The sequence below is a fragment of the Symphalangus syndactylus genome, chromosome 5, assembly GCF_028878055.3.
Source record: "Symphalangus syndactylus isolate Jambi chromosome 5, NHGRI_mSymSyn1-v2.1_pri, whole genome shotgun sequence".
Lineage (NCBI taxonomy): Eukaryota > Metazoa > Chordata > Mammalia > Primates > Hylobatidae > Symphalangus > Symphalangus syndactylus.
Genome location: NC_072427.2, coordinates 86,993,114 through 87,019,219, shown reverse-complemented (window position 1 = coordinate 87,019,219; position 26,106 = coordinate 86,993,114). Strand labels below are relative to the sequence as shown.

At 43.8% G+C, this 26,106-nt stretch overlaps 1 protein-coding gene across 11 annotated transcripts in view; it reads right to left on the bottom strand.

Moving 5' to 3' along the window:
- HSF2BP (heat shock transcription factor 2 binding protein) overlaps positions 1-26,106 on the bottom strand; it is a 155,135-nt gene that overhangs the window by 74,986 nt on the left and 54,043 nt on the right. For all 11 annotated transcript variants that reach the window (XM_055279843.2, XM_063640522.1, XM_063640521.1 and 8 more), the window contains exon 8: positions 19,431-19,534. In XM_055279843.2, coding sequence (XP_055135818.1) covers positions 19,431-19,534 — 104 coding nt within the window. The remainder of the gene's footprint in view (positions 1-19,430; positions 19,535-26,106) is intronic.

The window sequence follows — 26,106 nt, the reverse complement described above, 5'->3', positions numbered from 1 at the left end:
GAGCTTGGGAGAAAAATTTGGGCTTGAGTTAGATACTTCAGTGCCACTGTAATAAAGAAAGCAGTGACAGTCATGGGTGTAGACGTTGACTGCCCGGAGAACACATAAGCTTGGAGAAGAGGCCTGCTGTGGACAGGACCCTCGGGCAAGACGCACCCTCAGGAAAGCAGGTGAAGGAGAAACAGAGGTGTGAAGTGCAGCAGAGAGGGAGCATGTGAAGTCGCCCACATTTCCTATGTCCAGCACAAGAGCACACAGGGAAGGCCCACTATAAAGCCAGTGAACAGAACTCCCTAGGGCTTCAGCAGCAACGCCTTCTCTCCAGCTGCTCCCTGGCACTCGGGTGTCCGAGAGGACAAGGATGAGTGCTGCTGAGCTCTCTCCTCTCTGTTGGAAAACTAACCAACGATGTCTGGCAAAAATGACAGCTGCAGATGCTGCCTTTTCCAACGAGCTGTCTTCAGAGTCAGAGCCCTCTGAAACACACACACGTTTTCCTGTATTTGAAAGTTTAGCAAAGTGAAAAAGTTCCAATCCTCCGGGCTTAGATGTTCTTGGTATCTTTGACTTTTTTTCTCTATGCTATAAAATTTTTGGATTAGACCTAAATCAATTCTACTTTCACAATGCTAAACAATGACAAAACACACTAAGATTGGAGTATACCAATGAACAGTCGTTAAATCTGTGAGAGTAAGGAGTTTCCCTTGTTCTACAACACTAGCGGTGCACTTGGTCCTTATGAGGCTCTAAGTGTTTGGTGAATACACGAATGAGCCCATGAGTGAGTGAATGAAAGAACGTGTGTGTCCCCAGCTGTCCGCTGCCATGGCTCTGCATGGGTAAGCCAAGCATGGGGCTCTGGAATCAGAAAAAGCAGGGCTTGATCCTGGCTCCCTTGCCTACTAGCTCTGTGACCCCAGAAGAGCCACCTTTCTAATGCTCCTGCCCAGTGTGACAGGGGGGCTGACGCTGCCCACTCCCCATTGCAGCTGTACTGCCGAGCCAGCTGTGTGGTGGGCCCATAGCGGGGTGCTCCATTCACAGAGGTACAGGGACAGCCCAGAGGAGCCCAAGGCTCCCCTTGAGAACCTGTCAAGAATGCTACCGTCTCAGAGTGAAACTAGGAAAACCCACAAACTTAGAATGTACATAATTAGAAATCTTGGAAAATAAATTAGAAATCCAACCGCTAACATATGAAGAGTCCTGAATTACCCAAAACTCCAATCAAAATGACCCTGCTGTAATCTTCAGAAGGCCAGACCAAAACACCTTCGTTCATGTGATAAATGCAGATGAAACACTGCTACTTCCCCAGCTCTGGGTCACAACTGAGCACAGGGCAATGACCAGGACTTGGTCTCTGCCTTCTCCCTCACAGGGGACAGAGAAACTGTGCTGGTGGCGTCCTGGGGGGAAGGCCCTGTGAACTGAAGGGGCACCTGGCAGTCTGGCAAAGGGTGTGGAGGACAGCACAGGAAGGGGTCATCAGTGGAGCTGGCACTGTGCTGGGGGAGGGTGACACCTTGGCATCTCGGGGCTCATTTGCATTTGGCTCCCCACATCCTTCCACTTTGCTCAATTCCCAACCTTTCGGGGCAACCTCGTGATGAGTAGCTTCGTTTGCTACGTCGTTGGAAACTAGGAAGAAGTCATCTTGTCTGCATGGGACAACAGCATCCCAGTCACTGGTGAAGACAGCCTCGAGGCCAAGCCATCGACGGGCTTCTGCTCCATGAGCCTCTGTGAGTGAGCAGGGCCCGAGGCAGCCTTTCATGACCAAGACCACTGTGGGGCTCTCACGGGGAGGAGGCCAGACCACAGGCCCAGCAGGATCTCTTACCAGACTGCCAGCATCCTGCCTTCCCCTGGAAAACAGCACAGCTACGTCATCTCGCCCTTTCAACCTGTAACTATTCAATTTAGCGCTTAAATTTGAAACAATAAAAAAATCAGTCAGTTGCCATGCACTGGGTGACTCCTCTGAAGACATCAGCAAATCTATGCGTTGGGTGATTATCTGAGGAGCAATGGTTCCTAAACCTTTTTTTGAGTTTCAGCCCTTTTTCTTTTTCTCTTTTTTTTTTTTTTTTTTTTTGAGATGGAGTCTCACTCTGTCGCCCAGGCTGGAGTGCAGTGGCGCCATCTCGGATCACTGCAAGCTCCACCTCCCGGGTTCATACCATTCTCCTGCCTCAGCCTCCCGAGTAGCTGGGACTACAGGCGCCCACCACCACGCCTGGCTAATTTTCTGTATTTTTAGTAGAGACAGGGTTTCACCATGTTAGCCAAGATGGTCTCGATCTCCTGACCTTGTGATCCGCCCACCTCGGCCTCCCAAAGTGCTGGGATTACAGGCGTGAGCCACCGCACCTGGCCCTAAGCCCTTTTTCAATTCTGGTAAAAGCTGTGGCCCAGTCCTCCCCGACCCCAACATCCACACACACTGAGACCACAGGGCACACAGGGCCACCCTCCGTGGGGAGCAGCTGTCCTCGAGGCTGATCTTGCTTTTCCTTCCTCTGCGATGGCTTCCTCTCGGCCCAGCCTCCTCAGGACAGGGGGTGTCGTCAACCCAGCTGCTTCCTCTTCTCTCCTGATGAAGGGATGGCTCAAAAGTGCCAGCAGCACGAGCCATGGTGGACACACAGCTCAGGGCCTTAGGCTCTGCTTCCTTCCACTCCCAGGCCTGACAGAACCCACAGGGCTCACCGCATGCGCACAGGCAACCAGGGCACAGGAGCAGCAGGGCCTTCCCTCCCCTCCTGCTGCTCATGGGGCTCCTGCTGTGCTTTTCAGGCAGTTCCTTCATGTCTTCTTCCCGTTTTAAGAAATGGAACTCAAAATGTTTGGACCTCCGGGGTTTGGAATTCCTCGAATGTTACAGGATATTTATATCACAGTTCTGATAACAGGTGCACTAAGTCAGCCACAAAAGTTACAGAACATGAAAACACAAGGCTCTACTGGGCTGCATGAGCATGCTCACCTTTCGGGGTGACGCAGCCTCATCCCTTCATGCTGACAACAAGGGCAATTTATTTTGAAGCCTGCACATCTCCGTGGAAAAAGTCATAAACCTGTCACAGAGAATTACACCCGCCACCTAAGTTTTCAGACTCCCTTTAAAAACTTGAGAAGATACTGTAGCTTTTCAATTGCAAGAAGTGGGGAGCTGATACCTAACACTGTGGGACAAACTGCCGGCCTGATTCTTTCCAGAAGGAGAGGATGATAAAAATAACTTACACTTGACTAGCAATTCACCACTTACAAATACTTTCACACATATTACTGCATTTTTATTTTGGGAGGGAAGTCTTTAGCCCAAAAGAAAATGAAACACACTACTGTTGAATAATCCTGCCAAATAAATAGGAAGTGCATCTTAACAAACCCAGCTGGACAAGAGCGTGAGCTAATGTTAGGATCCCACTATAGACTAAAAAACTCCTAAAGGTAGTTTTCTTCCTATTTATAGTTAAAAGAATAGCCAAGATTAGTGCACACTAAAAGACAGTGGTAAGTGCTAAGGATATTTAAAATATCATTCAAAAGTCGGCCAGGCGCGGTGGCTCATGCCTGTAATCCCAACACTCTGGGAGGCTGGGGCGGGTGGCTCACTGAGGCTAGGAGTTTGAGATCAGCCTGGCCAACATGGCGAAACCCCATCTCTACTGAAAATACAAAAATTAGCTGGGTGTGGTGGCGTGCGCATGTAGTCCCAGCTACTCAGGAGGCTGAGGCAGGAGAATCCCTTGAACTTGGGAGGAAGAGGTTGTAGTAAGCCGAGATCGCCTGACTGCACACCAGCCTGGATGACAGAGCAAGATTTTGTCTCAAAAAAAAAAAAAAGTCATTTCCAAATTCTCATATTCAACAGTATGTAATGATATCAATCTCAGATGTGAGGCCATCTTCCTGGGCCAAGACCTCAGTGACTTCAATTTCTAAGTGGAAAATAAGTCAATGGCTTCCTATTTGTTTTGTGACTTCCTGATTGTCTGCAAGCCTTAAACTTGTCTATAAACCATGAATTTAAGTCATTTCCACCTCTTACTAGTCATTACTAGTTGTTACACAGAGCCTCTACACTACTAAGCCCCAGTGTCCCCACATATAAAATATGTCTGGCGTAAAGATTACACCAAATCCCATAAGGAAAGGCTCTAGTCGAGTGGCTGTCACGTAGTAAATGCACAAGTAAACATGCTATATTCACGTTTGCTTCCATTGCTGTTCATGACAAAGGCGCCAGTCATGTACAGTCTACACAACACTATATAGACGGCAACCCTCCACTACCACATCACATTGATGAAAAGCTTGCCTTGGTAACACTAAGCATTTTAAAGAATGACACAGTTATAATCTTCTGTACAGTCTACACAACACTATATAGACGGCAACCCTCCACTACCACATCACATTGATGAAAAGCTTGCCTTGGTAACACTAAGCATTTTAAAGAATGACACAGTTATAATCTTCTGTATTCCTACAAATTAAATACTCTGCATAATCTTGAAAAATTAAGTAGGTTCTTTGACTAAAGTCTTAAAACATGCAAAGTGAAACATGGTGAATTTCAGTTTTTAAAAACTTTCACTGAACATTATTTGAAGCCAAATTAATGCTTTAGTTATGCTCACAGACATCCTCAATTCCCAATTTCACTTATTATTAACAGCTGTCATTATTAAAGAAATTATTCCGCTAAACCATGTGAAATTGTCATTTTCATTGGTCTAAAATGGATAAATACCGGCAATTTCATGTGGTTCAACCTAAGCCTATCACAAGTGCCTGTGCTGGGTACTCTATATAGGTCAACGAATTTAATTCTCGTAATTGCTCTGAAGTGATATCAGCAATACCATTCTTCAGGTGGTCAAGGAGCTTGCCCCAAACCCACAGCTGCCATGCAGGTTGGCACTCCAGCACCCCATCCCTCGACCTCCACTTCTCAACCACATGCATGGGGCTCTGTTCACCTCTCTATTTGCATTTGGTGTCTTCATATTTTAAGAAAAGCAAAGCAAGTAAGTTGGTGCTGGCAGGATATGTTTTAAGAAAATGAAGATGTTACCTCCAATTATCACGCCTCCTTTATTTCTCTTTAGTCTGCATATCGATAAATTTGGAATTGACTTAGGACACTTAGTGACTGTATTACTACAGAAACAGTCAAAAGTACAAAATACTTCAGCTAAAAGTACAAAACTGCAACTCAAAGTGGCTTAAATGTAATCACATTTATTATTTCTTATAACAAGAAGTCCAGGGCTGGATCCAATGTCTCGATTATGTTATGGAAGGCCTGGGATATTTTCTCTGCTTGCCCCAACAGCATCAACTGTAAGGCTGGCATTCGGGGCCACAGGCTTCCTCATTCAACTCTGGTGAAGAAGTCTCTCTCCCATCCCTCGGATATGGATGTAGCTACTCAGGTCATGTGCCCACCTCTGGACTGTCAGGCCTCTGAGCCCAAGCTAAGCCATCATATCCTCTGTGACCTGCACGTATACATCCAGATGGCCTGAAGCAATTGAAGATCCACAAAAGAAGTGAAAATAGCCAGGTCTTGCCTTAGCTGATGACATTCCACCTTGTGATCTGTTCCTGCCCCACCCTAACTGATCAACTGACCTTATGACAATACACCCTCCGCCCGCTTGCGATAATGGACTCTGATATTCCCCTGTCCTTAGGAAAGTACTTCGTAATATTCTCCCCGCCCTTGAGAATGTACTTTGTGAGATCCACTCCCTGCCCACAAAAAATTGCTCCTAACTCCACCGCCTATCCCAAACCTATAAGAACTAATGATAATCCCACCACCCTTTGCTGACTCCTTTTTCAGACTCAGCCTGCCCGCACCTTGTTGCTCGCACAAAGCCTATTTTGTGGACTCTCTTCACACAGAAGTGCATCACATGGACCATGCACTGTTGGCAGAAGGATGCCATGTACTGACCACCTTATGCCTTGAACCCTAAACCCATCACTGGCACACAGAGTCCATTATGGCTAGGGCTGGCTCAGACCATTCATTTTCAACCCTGTCTCACATTAGAATCCTTCAGAGAGACTTACAAATCCTGATGCCTGGGCCCTACTCCATACTCCTGCCCAATTAATACAATCTCTAGGGATGAGATTCCCTAGAGATGTGTGTGTGCGTGTGTGTGTGTGTGTGTGTGTGTGTGCATTCTTTTTTTTCTCTCTGAAACTCCCTTCCCTTTCTCTGAGTCATATGATCCATGAAAGGGAGGATAGAGCCCTGAATAAAGTTGGGGTTCTGTTAGAAATGAAGAAAGGGAAAAAGGGTGCTGGATAAGCCATCCATGGTGTCCATTCTACACAGACACAACCAAACCAATCATGAAGAAAGGCAACATAGGTCCTTCTCCATGCTGCGACGGGCTCGGCACTGTACCACCTTCACCACTCTCTCATGGATGACTCTGTGTTGCACAACACACAGGTGATAACCTTAGCATGCTGTCACCTGACACGACTATAAGAAAGCCTCTGAAGGGTCCTACAGCCCCACAGAATGTAAGCAGAGCTCTCCTGCACAGCCTCCCCGGTTAGATGGGGCTAGGGCACCTACCCTGTGCTGTTTCTGGGCTGAAGCTATGTGGCTGCCCAGGGCCATGGTAGTCTGCTCCACCCAGGTCTCTGTGGCCTGGCAGGGCGCTCTGGCTTAGGAGGGGCATGAGCCAGAAGAGAAGACTAGTTGTGTACCTTCCAGCCCGGCCAGGACTGCCTCTGGGATTTCAGGACTTTGACAGGGCCCAAGACGTCCAAGTTTTTCTTAACAATTTTAGCACTTACACAAATGGTATACTTGTGTCCAAGAAACATAATCCACAAATATTTGACAAATGCTAACTCCCCAGTTTTCATCTCCTAAAGGGTTTCTTTTGACATCTGAATAGAAAGGGTTTCCAAGACATTATGTAACTAAGATTGTCATCAGTTGACTGTATGCACAGCTGGAAGGCTTACAAATCATATGGAAGATTTCATTAGCTGCGGTTTCCTAATCTCACAAAGAACAATAATCCTAAACACCCAGATCCTTCATCAATGAGTTAATGAAGAACATTCGATGACATCTTTTCTTAAAGAATAATGAAGAATTCATGAATTATTATAAAAATTATTCTAATATTTGTGGCTTACAGTAAAACAAACAACAAAAATGGAGCAAGCATTACATTTTAGTAGCCTACTTTGATGCCACAGATGCCACTGTCTAAAGATGAACTGCAAGGGATGACAGTGAACTCCTAGCCCAAGAAAATATGAAGAAAGCCACAGTGTATTTTGAAGTAAAATAGTTAATTCTTGTTCCTATCTATTTTTCATTTTAGACTGAAATCCTGAAAATTAGAATCTGATTACCCTTAATACAAACACACAAAACTCTCCTTTCACCAACAAATCCCCAAAGCCGCATCACCCTTACTACCCACCCCTCTTTCTTCTCTGCCCATTCCTCCTAAGCCACCCTTGTGCCTCACCCTGTGCTCTATGGGAAACCTTTTCAGAGTTCATCAATAATTCTCTGGTGCCAAAGGCTTCTCTTCATTCTTGTTTTCTTTGAGCTCTGACTCTAACAACCATTGTATTCTTCTCAAAGAAACGGTTTTGTCCCTCTTTTTAAAATGTATAAAGCATTTCCACTTGCTGTTTCACTAAATTCTCACAGCCGCCCTGTTCCAAATAGGAACAGTGTTTATATCTCTATTTTGTGGATGACAGAGTATCACGGAAGTGAAGGGACTCATCCAGAACCACAAACCAGAAAACAGGAGAGGGGCCAGCCTGCCTTCTGATGCCTTGACCTGTCTCCTAGCTCAGGGCTCTGATGAGCCCTACATCCCTCTGCTCAGGCCTCTCGGCCAGCCTCGTCGTGTGATGTTCCCTACACTGCCAGTCTTTCTGTTTGTCACTTTTTTCAGAATGACTCCCAAACCCATGTCACTAGCAAGTTTCTTGTGAACTCTAAGCTTCTTGTCCCCAACTACTTCTTGGACATTTCCATTTGGATTTTTTTTTACTATGATGTCAGACTGACCATGTCACACACCAAATTCACCTTCATGTAAACTCACTCCCCTTTCTCAATGTGCCTATGAGTTAATTGTATCCTGACCAGACTACACTAAAGTTTCTATTGTGCTCAGCTTGTCAGATTGGACATACGCAGGCCAAATGTTTTTTGACATCCTTTGATGTATGAAGTGGCCATTTGACCATTCAATTACATCAACAGTGAAAAATCAAACATTTAAATCATGTTTCTTATTAAAGTTATCATGTAAGCATTGATTAATCAAAGAAAACAGTCCCAGTACTCTCTTGTGGAAAGGCTGACACCTTTGTTCTATTGGACCTTCTGAAGGACAAGTTTCAAGTCAATAATGTTTGAGAAATTTTTTAAAAGATAAAAACCACATTTTGTATTAGCTCACAGTATTAGCCCAGTGCTTAGACTAAAAGGCTAAACACTGGGCTAATACAAAACTATTAAGAGAAACACTTGACCAACATAATAAAACATTTACATGTAAAATTCTTTGTCGGTGAAGATCTTATATTAAATATTTTGCTTTTCTATCAAATGGCCATCCACAAGCATCTAGTAAGCAACTTCTTTATTACGTGAGCTTACTAGAATCATAACATATACAGTACTCTGACAATGCCACATATTTGGGTTGAAAAGAATTATGAAGACACATCACTGAATATTCACTAGTTACTAAACCCTCTGGCCTTTCTCTGTGTTATGTGATATAGCCAAATTCCAGACACTGAAGGGAATCAGATGCCTATCAGAAGGCAACTGGTGCCATGGAAAAGATGTGGAATCAAAGTTGGGGGAGTGGGCACACTGCCCTCACGGGAAGGAAGATGATGCTTAAATTAGCTTAAGAAAGGTAAAAGGTGGCCGGGCGCAGTAGCTCACGCCTATAATCCCAGCACTTTGGGAAGCTGAGGCGGGCGGATCACGAGGTCAGGAGATCGAGACCATCCTGGCTAACATGATGAAACCCCGTCTCTATTAAAAATACGAAAAATTAGCCGGGCATGGTGACGGGCGCCTGTAGTCCCAGCTACTCGGGAGGCTGAGGCAGCAGAATGGCGTGAACCTGGGAGGCGGAGCTTTCAGTGGGCCGAGATCGCACCGCTGAACTCCAGCCTGGGTGGCAGAGTGAGACTCTGTCTCAAAAAAAAAAAAAAAAGACGGATAAAAGGAGTCACTTATGAAAGATGCTGGGATAACTCAAAATCTGAGGAAAAGCTATACAGCCCACCTGGGCAGGGATAAAGCTGACTGCAAGCCACAGGGCTCCTCTGCATCTCAGGTCAGCATTTATGTCTTGGCTTCAGCAACTGAGAACACATAAATTTTCTCCAGGTGGCCAGAAACACGGCCACAGGCAGCTCTACGGTCACATCCAATAGTTCCATGGCCCAAGAAGGAGGAAAAAACACTGTTCTTCAGCAGCTGAAGCCAGAAAACTCCTGGAGAAAGACTCTGGCCCAGCTCAGAGCACAAACCCACCACTAAAATCACCGCTGTGGCCACAGCCATATAACTGGCACTGCCAAGTCTCACCTTGGCCAGCGGTCAGAAGGGCCTGCTGCGGGAGACGAGGGCCTGCTGAGGGGGATGAAGACCTGCTGAGGCAGATGAGGGCCTGCTGAGGGAGATGAGGGCCTGCTGAGGGAGATGAGGGCCTGCTGAGGGAGATGAGGGCCTGCTGAGGGAGATGAGGGCCTGCTGAGGGGGATGAAGACCTGCTGAGGGGGATGAAGACCTGCTGAGGGAGATGAGGGCCTGCTGAGGGGGATGAAGACCTGCTGAGGGGGATGAAGACCTGCTGAGGGGGATGAAGACCTGCTGAGGGAGATGAAGACCTGCTGAGGGAGATGAGGGCCTGCTGAGGGGGATGAAGACCTGCTGAGGGGGATGAAGACCTGCTGAGGGAGATGAAGACCTGCTGAGGGAGATGAGGGCCTGCTGAGGGAGATGAGGGCCTGCTGAGGGGGATGAAGACCTGCTGAGGGGGATGAAGACCTGCTGAGGGAGATGAGGGCCTGCTGAGGGGGATGAAGACCTGCTGAGGGGGATGAAGACCTGCTGAGGGAGATGAAGACCTGCTGAGGGAGATGAGGGCCTGCTGAGGGAGATGAGGGCCTGCTGAGGGAGATGAGGGCCTGCTGAGGGAGATGAGGGCCTGCTGAGGGGGATGAAGACCTGCTGAGGGGGATGAGGGCCTGCTGAGGGAGATGAGGGCCTGCTGAGGGAGATGAGGGCCTGCTGAGGGGGATGAAGACCTGCTGAGGGGGATGAGGGCCTGCTGAGGGAGATGAGGGCCTGCTGAGGGAGATGAGGGCCTGCTGAGGGGGATGAAGACCTGCTGAGGGGGATGAGGGCCTGCTGAGGGGGATGAAGACCTGCTGAGGGGGATGAGGGCCTGCTGAGGGAGATGAGGGCCTGCTGAGGGAGATGAGGGCCTGCTGAGGGGGATGAAGACCTGCTGAGGGGGATGAAGACCTGCTGAGGGAGATGAAGACCTGCTGAGGGAGATGAGGGCCTGCTGAGGGAGATGAGGGCCTGCTGAGGGAGATGAGGGCCTGCTGAGGGGGATGAAAGACCTGCTGAGGGAGATGAGGGCCTGCTGAGGGAGATGAGGGCCTGCTGAGGGAGATGAGGGCCTGCTGAGGGAGATGAGGGCCTGCTGAGGGGGATGAAGACCTGCTGAGGGAGATGAGGGCCTGCTGAGGGAGATGAAGGGCCTGCTGAGGGAGATTGAAGGAGTCCCAATATCTGCAGTCCATGCTCTGGAGACTCTGGACAGCCCATGTGTAGTGCCAGTGTGAAAGCCAGCAGGCTCGAGACCCAAGAGCTGGTGTTTCAGTTTGAGTTCAAAGGCAGGAAAAGGCCCACATCCCAGCTCAAACAGTCAAGGCAGAGATCCCTTTTATTCAGCCTTTTTATTCTGTTCGGGCTCCAACTGACTGGATGAGAGCCACCCACCTGGCTGAAGGCAATCTGCTTTACTCGGTCTACTGGTTCAAATGTTAATCTTATCCAGAAACATCCTCATAGACATACCCAGAGTTAATGTTTGGCCAAATGTCTGGGCATCTCATGGTCCAATCAAGTTATATAAAAATTAACTCTCTTAGGGACCACCTAGGTGGCTTGAATAAAAGCTTCAAACCTGCATGAAAACCAGCCTACTAATTCTCAGAAGAGATTTTCCCCCCACTACACTCAATGCCAAAGGTCAAAACAATTTTCCTTAAGAAACTTCCGGATTAAGCGAGTATCTTCAGTTTACCCTGACACTGCTGGGAAAGACCCTTGGGAGTTTCCTCTCAGGCTGCTCACCTGAGGTGGGACCGGGGCTTTGTCTCCTATCCCCCACACCCTGGAAGCCATGGAAACTAAAAGACAAGTTTGAAAAATACCCTCAAAGCAAGAAGCTAAGTTCTCTGTTAACCTCTCTGTCCTCCCACTTTCACTTGACTTTCATGCTCTAGGTATAATTTTATTTTATTTATTTATTTTGTGGCCAGGCACAGTGGCTCACACCTGTAATCCCAGCACTTTGGGAAGCCAAGGCAGGAAGATCACTTGAGACCAGGAGTTCAAGACCAGCCTGGGCAACATAGTGAAACCTCATCTCTACAAAAAAATGTTGTAAAAACTAGCCAAGTATGGTGGTGCATGCCTACAGTCCTAGCTACTCAGGAGGCTGGAGCAGGAGGATCCCATGAGCCCAGGAATTCGATTTACAGTAAGCAAGCATCACTCCACTACAGTCCACCTAGGCGACACTGCAAGACACTATACCAATAAGTAAGTAAAACGTTTTTTTGTGTCTCACTCAGCATTTTGACTGTTCAGTAAGGAGAGGTGGTCACGGATTTTTCCAGCATACCCCTGGCTCCCAATTCATGGCCTGGAAGGATGGAACATAGGGAGACCTATAGGAAGTCTCAACCCAAGGTGATGGTGGCTCAAAACTGGGTGGGAAAATTAGCTGGGCGTGGTGATGGGCGCCTGTAATCCCAGCTACTGGGAGGCTGAGACAGGAGAATCACTTGAACCCAGGAGGCAGAGGGTTGCAATGAGCCAAGATTGCGCCACTGCGCTCCAGCCTGGGCGACTGACCAAGACTCTGTCTCAAAAAAACAAAAACAAAAACAAAAACAAAACAAAACAAAAACCTAGGTGGGAGTTCTGGCTGGTGATCAGATTCTGGACATGTTTTGAAAGTAGAGCCATCAGGATTTCCTAACAGATTGAATGTGGGTGTAAGAGATTAAAAGGAGTCAAGAATCACTTGAAGGTTTTTTAAAAGTCTGAGACACTAGAAAAATAGAATTGTAATTAATAGAGATTAGAATTTGGTGTGAGGGAAGATTGGGGTTTAGTCTGAACACACTGAATGTGAACGTTTATTAGATGTCCATGTGGAGATACCAAGTAGACAGTTCAATCTACGAGGCTAGAGCTCGGGACAGAGGTCTGGGCTGAAGGCACAAATCTGGTAGAACCTGATCAATGCTTTGTGTTACTCAGACAAGCCAAATAGATGTAAGATGGCAATAACCGCCTATCTGCCCTTTTAGCACCGAAAACATGGTAGGAAATGCAGTTTCCTGTGATCACAATACTAGTCTGCATTAACAGTTACATAACATGTGGCCACCATCTCAATACACTCTGTCCTCGTCGGCTATTTGCTCGAGTTCTATGCCAGTTCTGTGGCTTAAGAGGAATGTGAAGAATGTGGAGAAAGCCTGGGAAAAAGCCAGCCATGTAGCTGAACAAAGGGAAGACAAATGCAATCTAGCAAACGTTAAAGGAAATGAGATGATTTAGTCAGGGATGATTAACAGCAACTGGTCTCGTACTGTGAATCAGAGAAGTCTAGATACTTGAAAGTAACCTGCCACCTTTAGAGCAAGCAAACAAAAGAAAATGAGTTTTCACTGCAGCATGAGATTTTTTTTTCATTTCAAGTCTTTTATCCCTAAAGCATGAGATATTTAGATTAGAAATAAAAGAGGAAAACTAGCACCTATTTAACACCTACTACATTAGGTGTTGGCCTAAACACTATTGCATTTTAATATACATTAAGATCCTTCAGGTAGAAATTCTCATTTTATAGATCAGAAAAGCAGGATTCTAAAAGGTTAGGTAAGTTCACAAGCAGGAAAGCTGCAATTCAAATCTGGGTCGAATGAGTCCAAAGCTCGTGTTCTTATTAAAATATATCACATTTCTTAACAGAAATTGATAAAAGTAGGAACTGATTACTGAAAGGGATAATGAGATCTTTTTTTTCCTCGATCTTATTTTTTTTTTTAAATGAAGTTTCACTCTTGTTGCCCAGGCTGAAGTGCAGTGGCAAGATCTTGGCTCACTGCAACCTCTGCCTCCTGGGTTCAAACAATTCTCCTTTTCCTCGATCTTTTAAAAATTAAAAGAGATTCTTATCTGTCCAGTATATTTTCATAAACTAGATCTACCTAAAACCAAAGGAATAGAAGAAGCCAGTTTTCAAATTATCTCTTAGTCCTAAGCAGTTATGATTCTAGATTCTGAAAACAGTCTAAATTCTGAAAACAGTCCCACTACCACCAGCACCACCACCAAGCACCAAGAACTATTTTTGTTCCTATTTTCCTATTCTATAGTAAACTATATATTCACCTTCTAAAACACATATGAAATTCTATAATTTAAGATTTAAAGTAATCCCATACATAACTCAGGAGTCAAACATCCTAGGCTTAAACAGATCTTGTTTTGTTTGACTTTAGAACAAATGATTCTAAAGATTCTAAAGTAAGATGACCTTGCAATGAATTTATGAGGGGTTGGGCTGTGCTCACTGTGTTGAAAGAACCAGTAATTATTTTCACGGATAAGAAAGCCTGGGATGGGCCGGGCGCGGTGGCTCACGCTTGTAATCCCAGCACTTTGGGAGGCTGAGGCGGGCGGATCACGAGGTCAGGAGATCGAGACCACGGTGAAACCCCGTCTCTACTAAAAATACAAAAAATTAGCCAGGCATGGTGGCGGGCGCCTGTAGTCCCAGCTACTCGGAGAGGCTGAGGCAGGAGAATGGCGTGAACCCGTGAGGCGGAGCTTGCAGTGAGCCAAGATTGCGCCACTGCACTCCAGCCTGGGCGACAGAGAGAGACTCCGTCTCAAAAAAAAAAAAAAAAGCCTGGGATGGCCAGGTGCGGTAGCTCACGCCTATAATCCCAGCACTTTGGGAGACTGAGGCGGGCAGATCAACTGAGGTTGGGAGTTCGAGACCAACCTGACCAACATGGAGAAACCGCATCTCTATTAAAAATACAAAATCAGCCGGGCATGGTGGTGCATGCCTGTAATCCCAGCTACTCAGGAGGCTGAGGCAGGAGAATCGCTTGAACCCGGAAGGCAGAGGTTGTGGTGAGCAGAGATCACACCATTGCACTCCAAACTGGACAACAAAAGCAAAATTCTGTCTCAAAAAAAAAAAAAAGGAAAGCCCAGGATGATGTCCCAGAAGCAAAAAAAAATTGCATTAACACAACTTAACAAGCACCTCATATTATCCATAACCCAAAGCTTAAGCAGGAAAAGTCCACCTGAGTCAAAGAACACAATCTCTGATGAGTGGCAGGAACTTGGGTTGCTTGCTACTGACAGAGCTGCATAAATTAAGAAGAAACATCACAATTTTCACTCACCCCCGGAAACTTCCAGAGGACTAGAGCTAAAAAGGCCATAGAGAACATTTAGCCTAAACTCCTCTTTTTATGAGAAAGTAGGATTACTGGCTGCAAATTAGCCTAAGTAGAGACTGGCATATTGTTTCAGGGCAACTGACTCAGAAGCCAAGCAAAGCCAGACCTAATGTCAACTAAACGTGAGAAGTCATCCAGTACTGGCCCGGCACAGTGGCTCACGCCTGTAATCCCAGCACTCTGAGAGGCCGAGGCGGGTGGATCACCTGAGGTCAGGAGTTTGAGACCAGCCTGGCCAACATGGTGAAACCTTGTCTCAACTAAAATTACAAAAATTAGCCAGGTGTAGTGGCAGGCACCTGTAATTCCAGCTACTTGGGAGGCTGAGGCAGGAGAATCGCTTGAACCCAGGAGGCGGAAGTTGCAGTGAGCCGAGATTGCGTCACTGCACTCCAGCCTGGGCAACAAGAGCGAAACTCCATCTCAAAAAAATAAATAAATAAATAAATAAATAAATAAATAAATAAATAAATAAAAAGTCATCCAGCACTAAGGCTTCCACCCCTGAGACATGTCCTGCTGAGCAGCAGTCCTGTAGCATGGTTGGGAAACAGGGTCTGGAGCCAGGCGGTTGGGGTCTCAAATCTCAGCTCCACAACCCCATTAACTATATAACCCTGGCACCTTACTCACTTCTATGTGCCTCAGTTTCTTCATCTATGATACAGAAACAGTATTTACCTTACAGGGTACTGACAGACATAAATGTAACAAACGTATACACTGAAAGCCATGACTGGTACTCAAGAAGTATTAGGTATTCTTATTTAATTATTCTCTCCCTGGCACCACCAGCATCCTCTCCCACAGATTGACACTGTCTGCTTGCTCATGGCCCATAACAACCAGCCCAGATAGTTACCTCATAGGTCAGGTCTAGGAACCACCTCTGATTCTACGATTCTTGAGAGGAAAAAAGCTGTCTGGTCAAGTATCCAACCCTGGTGGGTAAGGGTTATCAATGGAGCACAAGCATAGCCCCCTGGACCTGCCCTCAAACTGTGGAAGGTCTAGGGCTTTACCCTATTTGCAAGCTTGCAAGCTAACAAGCTAGCATGCTAGAGTCTTACAGACACTGGCAGAAGACACAAACTCTTGAGTCTGAGACCAAGAATTTGTTAGAGCAACAGCCATAGCCAGAGCAGCAGCATTTATGCCAGTTTAAGACTCAATTCCACAAGGCCATACACGTGCTGTGTGGGCTGTGGCACAGGAGAGGAACCCCAAGCTCTGGCTGAACTTTGCCCTAGAGGGAAACATTATCTTTACTACGTAGGTGTAAACAAACCTACCGTTTTTGCTCTGGAAGGAGACAGTATCTCTGTCCTCTAAGGATGTCTGCTATACACATCCTTGAAAAGCTAGCCAGAAACAAAGGAGGTCAGTTCCTCTGCTCTTAACACATGAACAAACAGGAGAGACCCTTGTGTCTCGCCAATATCTAAATAAATGAAGACATATACTTGTGTTCATGGATTGTAAGTCTCAATATTGCTGAAGTGTCAATTCTCCCCCAAAATGAACTGTTGATTCAACACAATCCCAATAAAAATTCCAACAGGATTCTTTTTGGTAGCAAGTGACGAGCTGATTTTTAAATTCATATGGAAAGGCAAAGGGCTTAAAAATAGCCAAAACAACCTTGAAAGAGAACAAAGTTGGAGGACTTGTACTACCTGACTTTAAGATTTATTATAAAGCATGGTATTGGCATAATGATCCAAAAATAGATGAATGGAACAGAACAGAATCCAAAATGACCTTCACACGTATTGTCAACTGATTGTCAACAAGGTGCAAAGGCAATTCCCTGGAGAACAAAGTCTTCAAAACAAATGGTACTGGATCAACTAGATAGAAAGTCTTATGCAAAAAAAAAAGCAAAAAATAAAAATAAAAACAACAACAAAAAAAAAAACTCTCACCACAAACAGATACCAATTCGAAACAAATCATATACCTAAATATGAAATGCAAAACTATAAAACTACTAGGAGAAAACACATTAGAAAACCTTTGTGACACTGATTTAAGAAAAAATTTCTACAACAAAAGTATGATTCTTCGAAGAAAAAGAATTATAAACTTTATCACAATTAAGATAGGTCTTCTGCTCTTCAGAAGATGCTCTTAAGAGAATGAAAGACAAGCCACAAGCTGGGAAAAAATATTTTTCCAACACATTTGTCAAAGGACACAAACCGAATACATGAAGAACTCTCAATATTCAGTAAGAATCTATCCAATTTTTTTAAAATAAGCAAAACATATGAACAGATATCATCAAAGAAGTTGCATGAATGGCAAAACATGAAAAGATACTCAACATCATTAGTCATAACAAAAATACAAATTAAAACCACGGTGAAGTATCACGGTATCCCTATTGGAATGTCTAAAATTAAAGAGAATGATCATACACTAATACACTGCTGCTGGGAATGTAAGATGGTACAAGCACTTTGGAAAACAGGGTGGCAGTTTCATAAAAACTAACATGCACCTACCATATGTCTCAGTGATCCCACTTCTAGGTATTTACCCAAGAAAAACAAAAGCATATGTCCATGCAAAAACTTGTACAAGAATGCTCCCAGCAGCTTTATGTATAGTAGTCAAAAGCTGGAGACAACCCAAATGTCCATCACTAGCTGAATGAATACACAATTGTGGCATATCCACAACAGGGAATATTATTTAGCAATAAAAAGTAATGAACTATTAATAGACACATGGATGGACGTGGATGGATCTCAAAATCAACATGGATGGATCTCAAAATAATTATGCTGAGTGAAAGAACATGGCAAAAAAGAATACAAACTATGATTCCACTTATATAAAATCAAAGAAAATGAAAACTACAGCGCAGAAAGGAGGCAAGTCACTCTCTGGAAAGCAGGGAGAGGAGCAGGAAGGAGGGACCACAAAGGGGCACAAATTGCCTTTGGAGGTGATGGGTTTGCACACTACCTTGATTGTGATAATAATTTTACAGGTGGACATTTATATCAACACTTATCAATTGTTCACTTTAAATATATGCAACTTATTAAATGTCATTATACATCAATAAAGCTATTTTTTAAAAAAGCATTCACGGCTGGGCGCAGTGGCTCACGCTTGTAATCCCAGCACTTTGGGAGGCCGAGGCGGGCGGATCACGAGGTCAGGAGATCGAGACCACGGTGAAACCCCATCTCTACTAAAAAATATACAAAAAATTAGCCGGGCGTGGTGGCGGGTGCCTGTAGTCCCACCTACTCGGAGAGGCTGAGGCAGGAGAATAGCGTGAACCTGGGAGGCGGAGCTTGCAGTGAGCCGAGATCGTGCCACTGCACTCCAACCTGGGTGACAGAGTGAGACTCCGTCTCAAAAAAAAAAAAAAAAAAAAAAGCATTCACCACCAAATGGAACTGACACTAAAAAAATAGAGGTTAATTTGAATTATAAAAAAATAAGGAAAATTAATTTATTTTTATACATGGGTGAAATGTATACTCATTAAACAACATATAGTGTTAAAAATTATGATGAAATTGGGACAGAACTTTAGGTTAGATTGGTAGTTAAGGGTGAACAGGAAAGGATGCAGTAAAGATAGCTTTTTAAAGAAATTTTAAAACACACATACTATACATGTGTACTTCTCTTCAGAGCTGCGGTGTCTTTCCAATTTCTTTTTATCCAAATTATTTAACAATGGGTCTTCTCTTTTATCTGATAGAACCACATACCCACATAGAGTACTGTGCTGTTAGTAGAGAATGGGATAGGCTGATGCTGTTTACCAGCTGTTTTATAAGACAATTTTTTTTGTGTTGTAGGGACACCAATAAATCATAACCAAATTGAAAGCAATACTTCAGAAACAGAACTAGAGTAAACTTAACATACCGAGAAATTTTCTAAAATTTGACTTTTTTTTAAAGAAGTAACATCTTATAATCAATCCTACTTTCTAATACTTTAAAATTTCCTTCAGCTACAGAAGAACAGGTATACAGTAGGCCCCTCTTATCCACAGTTTCACTTTCCACAGTTTCAGTTAGTCACAGTCAACCATGGTCTGGAAACATCAAATGGAAAAATCCAGAAATAAACAATTCTTAAGTTTTAAATTGCACACCATTCTGCGTAGCATGATGAAATCTCGTGCTGCCATCCCACTCCATCCCATCAGGGACATGAATCATCCCTTTGTCCAGCATATGCTATGCTCCCTTTAGGTCACTCAGTAGCTATCTAGGTCATCAGGTCAACTGCTGTAGTACCACAGCACTGGTGTTCAAGTAATCCTTATTTTACTTAACAATGGCCCTAAAGCACAAGAGTAGCAGTGCTGGCTTATTATTATAATTGTTCTATTTTATTATTAGTTGTTGATAATCTCTATGCCTAATTATAAACTAAACTTTATCATACAGATGTATGAATGTTTAAAAATATAGTATATATAGAGGGTTTGGTGCTACCTCTGGTTTCAGGCATCTGCTAGGAGACTTGGAACGTATGCCCCGTGGATAAGGGAGGACTACTGCACAACCCGTACAAGCAGCTGTACAGATAACCACCGCCCTTACCACTCAAAAGCCACCACAGCAAAGGGATGAATCCTGGACTCTCGCTGATGTATTTCAAGCCTTTCAAATTGATGCTTACATTGTACAGGGACATCAGCATTAGCCTGAAATGTAAAAGAAAAAGGTGTTGGAATGCTCCATCCACACTACATTTCACCCTAAACATACCTACTAGTTAAGAGGAACTTAATGTATTTAGATCTTCCCTCACATTTTAGATGTCCAATTCTACAATCTGGATAATGAGAATTGTAATATAATATATGTGAATTAATAATATCTGTCTATGTGAGGCTACAGGATAATGGGAAACTTCAGCAATGATATCACATAATACCGCCTTTCATAGGCTCACATAATCAGGAGTCTCGGATGCAGAGAGGGTCCCACAGGAAACCTCACAACCCATATTTATTGATTCATTTCTTTTATTTCCAATCCTGCATTAACATACAGGTTACCCTCAATTTGTAAGAGTACTGTACTCTCAAAGTTCAATTCAGCCATCTAAAACCTAATGACATATTTTCATTCAATGAACATTATGCATGACATCCAGGTAGCCAGGTCAGGCAGGCCACAGGACTACATAATCGCAGTACAAGGAATGAAGAATACTACAACCCAACCATCCCTCATAACCAACAGAGCAGTTTACTGAATAGGATAGGACTTTACAAGCTGTTTCAGGATTGAACCATGGCTGGCAATGCAGAGTCTGATGAAAGAAACTACAGGACTTTGGTTTCTGCAAATACTGCAAAATACAGAGAACCCAAACACTTTACACTGCAGAGCAATAAAAAGGCTAGACAAGTATTTTTTGCAAAGCCTTTGAAATAATGAATGAGTTTGCAAGAAATGAAAAGAAAACATCTCTGATCAGGAACAAAGTAAGAGCACAAAATCTCAGAGGAAAGTGCAAAAGATGCTACAATTCCAAAAGACTAGAGCTTCAGTTACAGTGGCTTCATGCAGAGGGACCGAGGGAAAAGCCTCAGAGAGACACAGGCATTCAGTTCACAGGCCCTGCAGAAACCAGAAGAGAGGAAACTTTCAAGCTTAGCATGAATTCACATTTTTGGCATGCCTGAAAAATCCCCAAGCCAGTAATTTTAATATAAAACAGACCTGGGATAGAAGCTCCCCCAGCTTCCTGGACATTAAAGGAAAGGATCCTCAACCTAGTCTTCAAAGAATTCCCACAAATACATACTAGCAGATGGGAGTTCATAACAAAAATCATAATATGACGCATGAGAAAAAGAAGACCAGGTAAGCAACACCCAGCACAAAGAACCAATAACAGGGCTAGAACCAAAAACTTTTCAGATACTAGAAGTATCAACTGCAGAATAGAAAACTGGTATGTTAAATGGGTGAAGATAATTTTATTTATTTATTTTTTTTTTTGAGATGGAGTCTCGCTCTGTCGCCCAGGCAGGAGTGCAGTGGCGCAATCTCGGCTCACTGCAAGCTCCACCTCCCAGGTTCAGGCCATTCTCCTGCATCAGCCTCTCCGAGTAGCTGGGACTACAGGCGCCCGCCACCACGCCCGGCTAATTTTTTGTATTTTTTAGTAGATATGGGGTTTCACCATGGTCTCGATCTCCTGACCTCGTGATCCGCCCACCTCCGCCTCCCAAAGTGCTGGGATTACAAGCGTGAGCCACCACGCCCAGCCGAAGATAATTTTAAAAGAAATTAAAAACATAATCAAGAAGCTAGGATTACTATTATGAATGACCAGCCAATTCAAAAATAACAGCAGAATTTACAAAAATGAAAACAATAATTAAAATGTAAAACTCAAGGGTAATTCAACACATGGAAAAGGAGAAATACTAAACAGAAAAGACAGCTTAAGAAACTACAGCAAGAAAGAAAAACAGATCAAAGAAAGATAAAAGTACAAGGAGGCTAAGGTGGAAAAGTTCAACATTCTTCCAAATAGGGTCCACAAAGAAAGAACAGAAAGAACGAAGGAAAAAATTGTTTCAAAAATATTTTCCAGAAATGAGTAAATATAAACCCTCAGATTCAGGAGGCACAAAAAAATCTCAAGAAAGATAAATAAATACAAATCTACACACATCACAATCAAACTTTAGAAAATTAAAGACAAATTTTGTAAAGCAGCCAGAGAGAAAGGCCATATTACCTATAAAAGAGTAATTACACCAAAAGCTGGGCTCTCTATATCTACCAAGTGTAAAGAGAAAATAATAATAAAGTTAGAATTGTAAACCCAGCAAAAAGATTTTCAGCAAAAGAGGTAAAGTAAAAATGTTGTCAAAGAAAATCTCAGACATTTTTAAACAAACAGATCTGAACTGAAAGAATTTGAAGGACAGACTTCAGAAAAAGGAAAACGACATCAGAAGAATGTTCTGAGATACAAGGAGGGTTAGTAAGTAAAGGGATGTGAGTGTACAGAAGTAAAAATTGGGGGGTAAAAGCAGTCATTAAAATGTCTATGGGATTTTTGAAACTTTTCAACAGAGCTAAGACACAGTCCATGAATGCATGTAATCCAGGATGTAAGTATTAGAGCATTCTAAGATCCTTCTACTGTTTAGGTGAGAAAGACATTAATTACTTTCAAGTAAACCAAATACATCAAATCATGCTTTAAAAAAGGGGCTATCACTGAAAGAAACAAGGGTAAACTTTCAAGACACTAGAATAATAAAATGAACTCAGAAAAGATCTTAGTGACTTTGAAAGAATGATAACAGAGTAAGACCCTGTTGAAAGAAAGAATAGAAAAGGAATAAAAAGAGAAAGAAGAAGGGAGAGAGAAAAGGAAGAGGGTGGGAGGAAGGGAAGGAGGGAGACAGGAGGGAGGAAGCGAAGGAGAGAGGTAGGGAGGGAAACATAACTCAGAAAAATCATAATAAAAAGAAAAACAAAATATGACAGAATAAATCCAATTATTTCATTAATCACGAATGTTAATGAACAGGATATTCCTATTAAAAGGCATAGATTATAGATTGTTACATTAAAGGAAAAACAAAATGCAACCATGGACTTTTTCAAAGAAACACATCTGAAACAAAAGTTTCCAGAAAGGGGCCAGGAGTGGTGGCTCACACCTGTAATCCCAGCACTTTGGGAGGCCAGGGCGGGCAAATCGCTTGAGGCCAGGAGTTCAAGACCACCCTGGCCAACATGGCAAAACCCTGTCTCTGCTAAAAATATGAAAAAATAGCCAGATGTGGTGATGTGCACCTGTAGTCCCAACTACTAGAGAGGCTGAGGCAGGAGAATCTCTTGAACGCAGGAGGCAGAGGTTATAGTGAAGCAAGATCACACCACTGCATTCCAGCCTGGGCAACAGAGTGAGACTCTAAAAAAAAAAAAAGCTTGCAGAAAGTTGAAAGAATTGGAAAAGATATATCAAACAAATACTAATGAAAAAAGAAGAAAGAGAAGGCTGAGGTAGCTACATTAACAGAAAAGAAAATAGACTGAGTGCAGTGGCTCATGCTTATAATCACAACACTTTCAGAGGGTGAGGTGGGCGGACAGCTTGAGCCCAGGAGTTGGAGCTCAGCCTGGGCAACATGGCAAGACCCCGTCTCTGCAAAATGTACAAAAACAGCTGGGCATGATGGCGCGCCCCTGTGGTCGCAGCTACTGGAGCAGCTGAGGTGGGAGGATCACTTGAGCCCAGGAGGTCGAGGCTGCAGTGAGCTGTGACAGTGCTACTACACTCCAGCCTGGGTGACAGAGCAAGACCCTATCTCAAAAATAATAACTAAAAATAATAATAATTTTAAAAGAAAGAAAAGAAAAGGGAAAGCATCTTTAAAAATTAAGAGGCTAATTTTTTGTGTGTGTGTGAAACAGAGTCTTGCTCTGTCACCCAGGCTAGAGTGCAGTGGCGCCATCTTGGCTCACTGCAACCTCCGCCTCCCGGGTTCAAGTGACTCTCCTGCCTCAGCCTCCTGAGTAGCTGGGATTACACGCATGTGCCACCACACCCAGCTAATTGTTGTATTTTTAGTAGAGATGGGGTTTCACCATATTGGTCAGGCTCTTGAACTCCTGACCTCATGATCCGCCCACCTCGGCCTCCCAACGTGCTGGGATTACAGGCGTGAGCCACCACACCTGGCAAGGCTAAATATTTAATGCTGAAAAGTTCAGTTCATCAGGAGGGTAGCATTTTAAACTTGTATGTACCTAATAATACAGCCTCAAAAATACATAAAGGCACAAATTGATAAAACTACAAGAAAAAGCTGACCAGTCCACAATAATGGCAGATTTTAAGGCACCTCTTACAGCACTTAATACATTAAGCTGATTCTCTGATCCACCACATAATTAAGTTAAAAATCATTTTTTAAGTAAGTTTTAAAACTCCAAACAACATTTAGAAAATTAAAAGTACATCTCTATAAGAATAAGTCAAAGAAATTATGAGGAAAATTGGGCAACTAACCAAGAATGAATACACAAAAATAAAACTTGTGATGCTAGTGAAATACACACACACACACACACACACACACACACAGCCTTTAATACTTATTCCAGAAAAAAATAGCTGCAGCTATGGCAGAGTAACTTGCATTGGACTAACCCTCCTACTAACAAGAATCACAAATTCTGAACAAAATATAGGAACCATTTAAGGGGAATGGAAAGCAGCCACAGGCAGGCAGAAACTGAAGAGAAGTGCCCCCTTTAAAGAAGAGGGGTGGCTCATGCCTATAATCCCAGCACTTTGGGAGGCCAACATGGGAAGACTGCTTGAGCCCGGAGTTCAAAACCAGCTTGGGCAACACAACAAGATCCCATCTCTTCATTAAAAAACAAACAACAGAAAAAAAAAACATTAGACAGGCATGGTGGCACATGCCTAGAGTCTCAGCTACTCGGAAGGCTGAGGCAAGAGAATCACTTGGGCCCAGGGACGTCAAGTCTGCAGGGTTGTGACGGTACCAGCCACTGCACTCTGGCCTGCGTGACAGAGCAGGACCCTGTCTGGAAAAAAAAAAAAAAAAAAAGAATTTTTTTTTTTTTTTTATAAAGAGGCAAATATATTGAGGTTTAGACAAGGCCACATAGCACCAGGCAGCCGGCTCTCAATCAGAAACCTGGGGATGACCAGCTTGAGAAGTAAAACCAGAGTCCAGGGTCACCAGGGTGGAAAGAAAGGGAAGAAGATACCTAGAAAGGAAGGTTTCAGAACAAGAGAGCACTAAAGTGTGCATGAAAACCCTCCAAGCTCCTAGCCTCTAAATGGCACAAGTGTGAGGCAGAGAAAGAGGGAGAGCTGCAAGGCAGAGGAATGAGGCACAGCTCTGCTGCAGACCACGTCCAGGGAGCCAGAGCTCAGGTATAAGTCAGGCAAAGCTGACGACCAGCTAGGACACACATAATTCCCTTCAGGAAAAGATAACAGAGTCCAGAGCCCCCACAACCTACCTTCTGCCACCTCCAGTACACATGCTATCAAATAAACACTGAACTAGCACAGCCGGCTAGGATGAGGAGAGTAAGCCACTTGCTTTGGGTGTAAATTTAAGGGAGTATCAAAATGCCCAGTAGCCCATATTTTTTAACACTGTAATTCAATATTTTAAAAAATAATATTTAAAATGCCCTAATAAGCAAAACTTTAATTTTTTACTTTTTTTTTCTAGAGCTAGGGTCTCACTTTGTCACCCAGGCTGGAGTGCAGTGGCATAGTCATTGTTCACTGCCACCTAGAATTCCTGGGCTCAAGCAATTCTCCTGCCTCAGCCTCCTGAGTAGCTGAGACTACAGGCACCTGCCACCACACCCAGCTAATTTTTTAATTTTTTGTAGAGATGAGGTCTTGCCATCTTGCCAAGGTTGGTCTTGAATTCTTGGCCTCAGGCAATTTTCCCACATCAGCCTCCCAAAGTGCTGGGATTACAGGCATAAGCCATTGTGCCCAGCCCAAAATTTTAAATAAAGATGGAACTGGTCACATACTGGAGCCTAAGGCAAAAGGAAAAATCAGTAATACTGACCAAGTCCACTATTAAGGGACTAACTAAATATACTATGGTACATGTAACACATGCGTGCCACAGAAAATTTCTATTGTAGTTCTCTATTAAAATCTCTGGTTTCCCCACTAAATTTTGTTCGTCAAAAGCAAGCTCCATGCCTTATCTTTATCATCTCACAAACTAGTAATAGTAAGACTGGACGCAATAAGCACTCAATTTATTTACTGAAAAGTGAATCAACTCCCAGTGATTAAAGATCAAAATATATAAAAGCTAAGGTCTTCCTTCTCGCCCATGTGACCACAGGCACTTTCTTTTTTTTGTTTTGTTTTTTGTTTTGAGATGGAGTCTCGCTCTGTTGCCGAGTGATACAGACAGGCTGGAGTGCAGTGGTGCAGTCTCGGCTCCCTGCAACCTCCACCTCCCGGGTTCCAGCAATTCTCCTGCCTCAGCCTCCTGAGTAGCTAGGACTACAGGCGTGCGCCACCACACCCGGCTAATTTTTGTGTTTTGTTTTTGTTTTTGTTTTAGTAGAGACGGGGTTTCACCATGTTGGCCAGGCTGGTCTCAAATTCCTGACCTCAGGTGACCCATCTGCCTCGGCTTCCCAAAGTGCTGGGATTACAGACATGAGCCACCATCCCTGGCCGACCATGGGCACTTTCAAAGTCCCTGGCAAT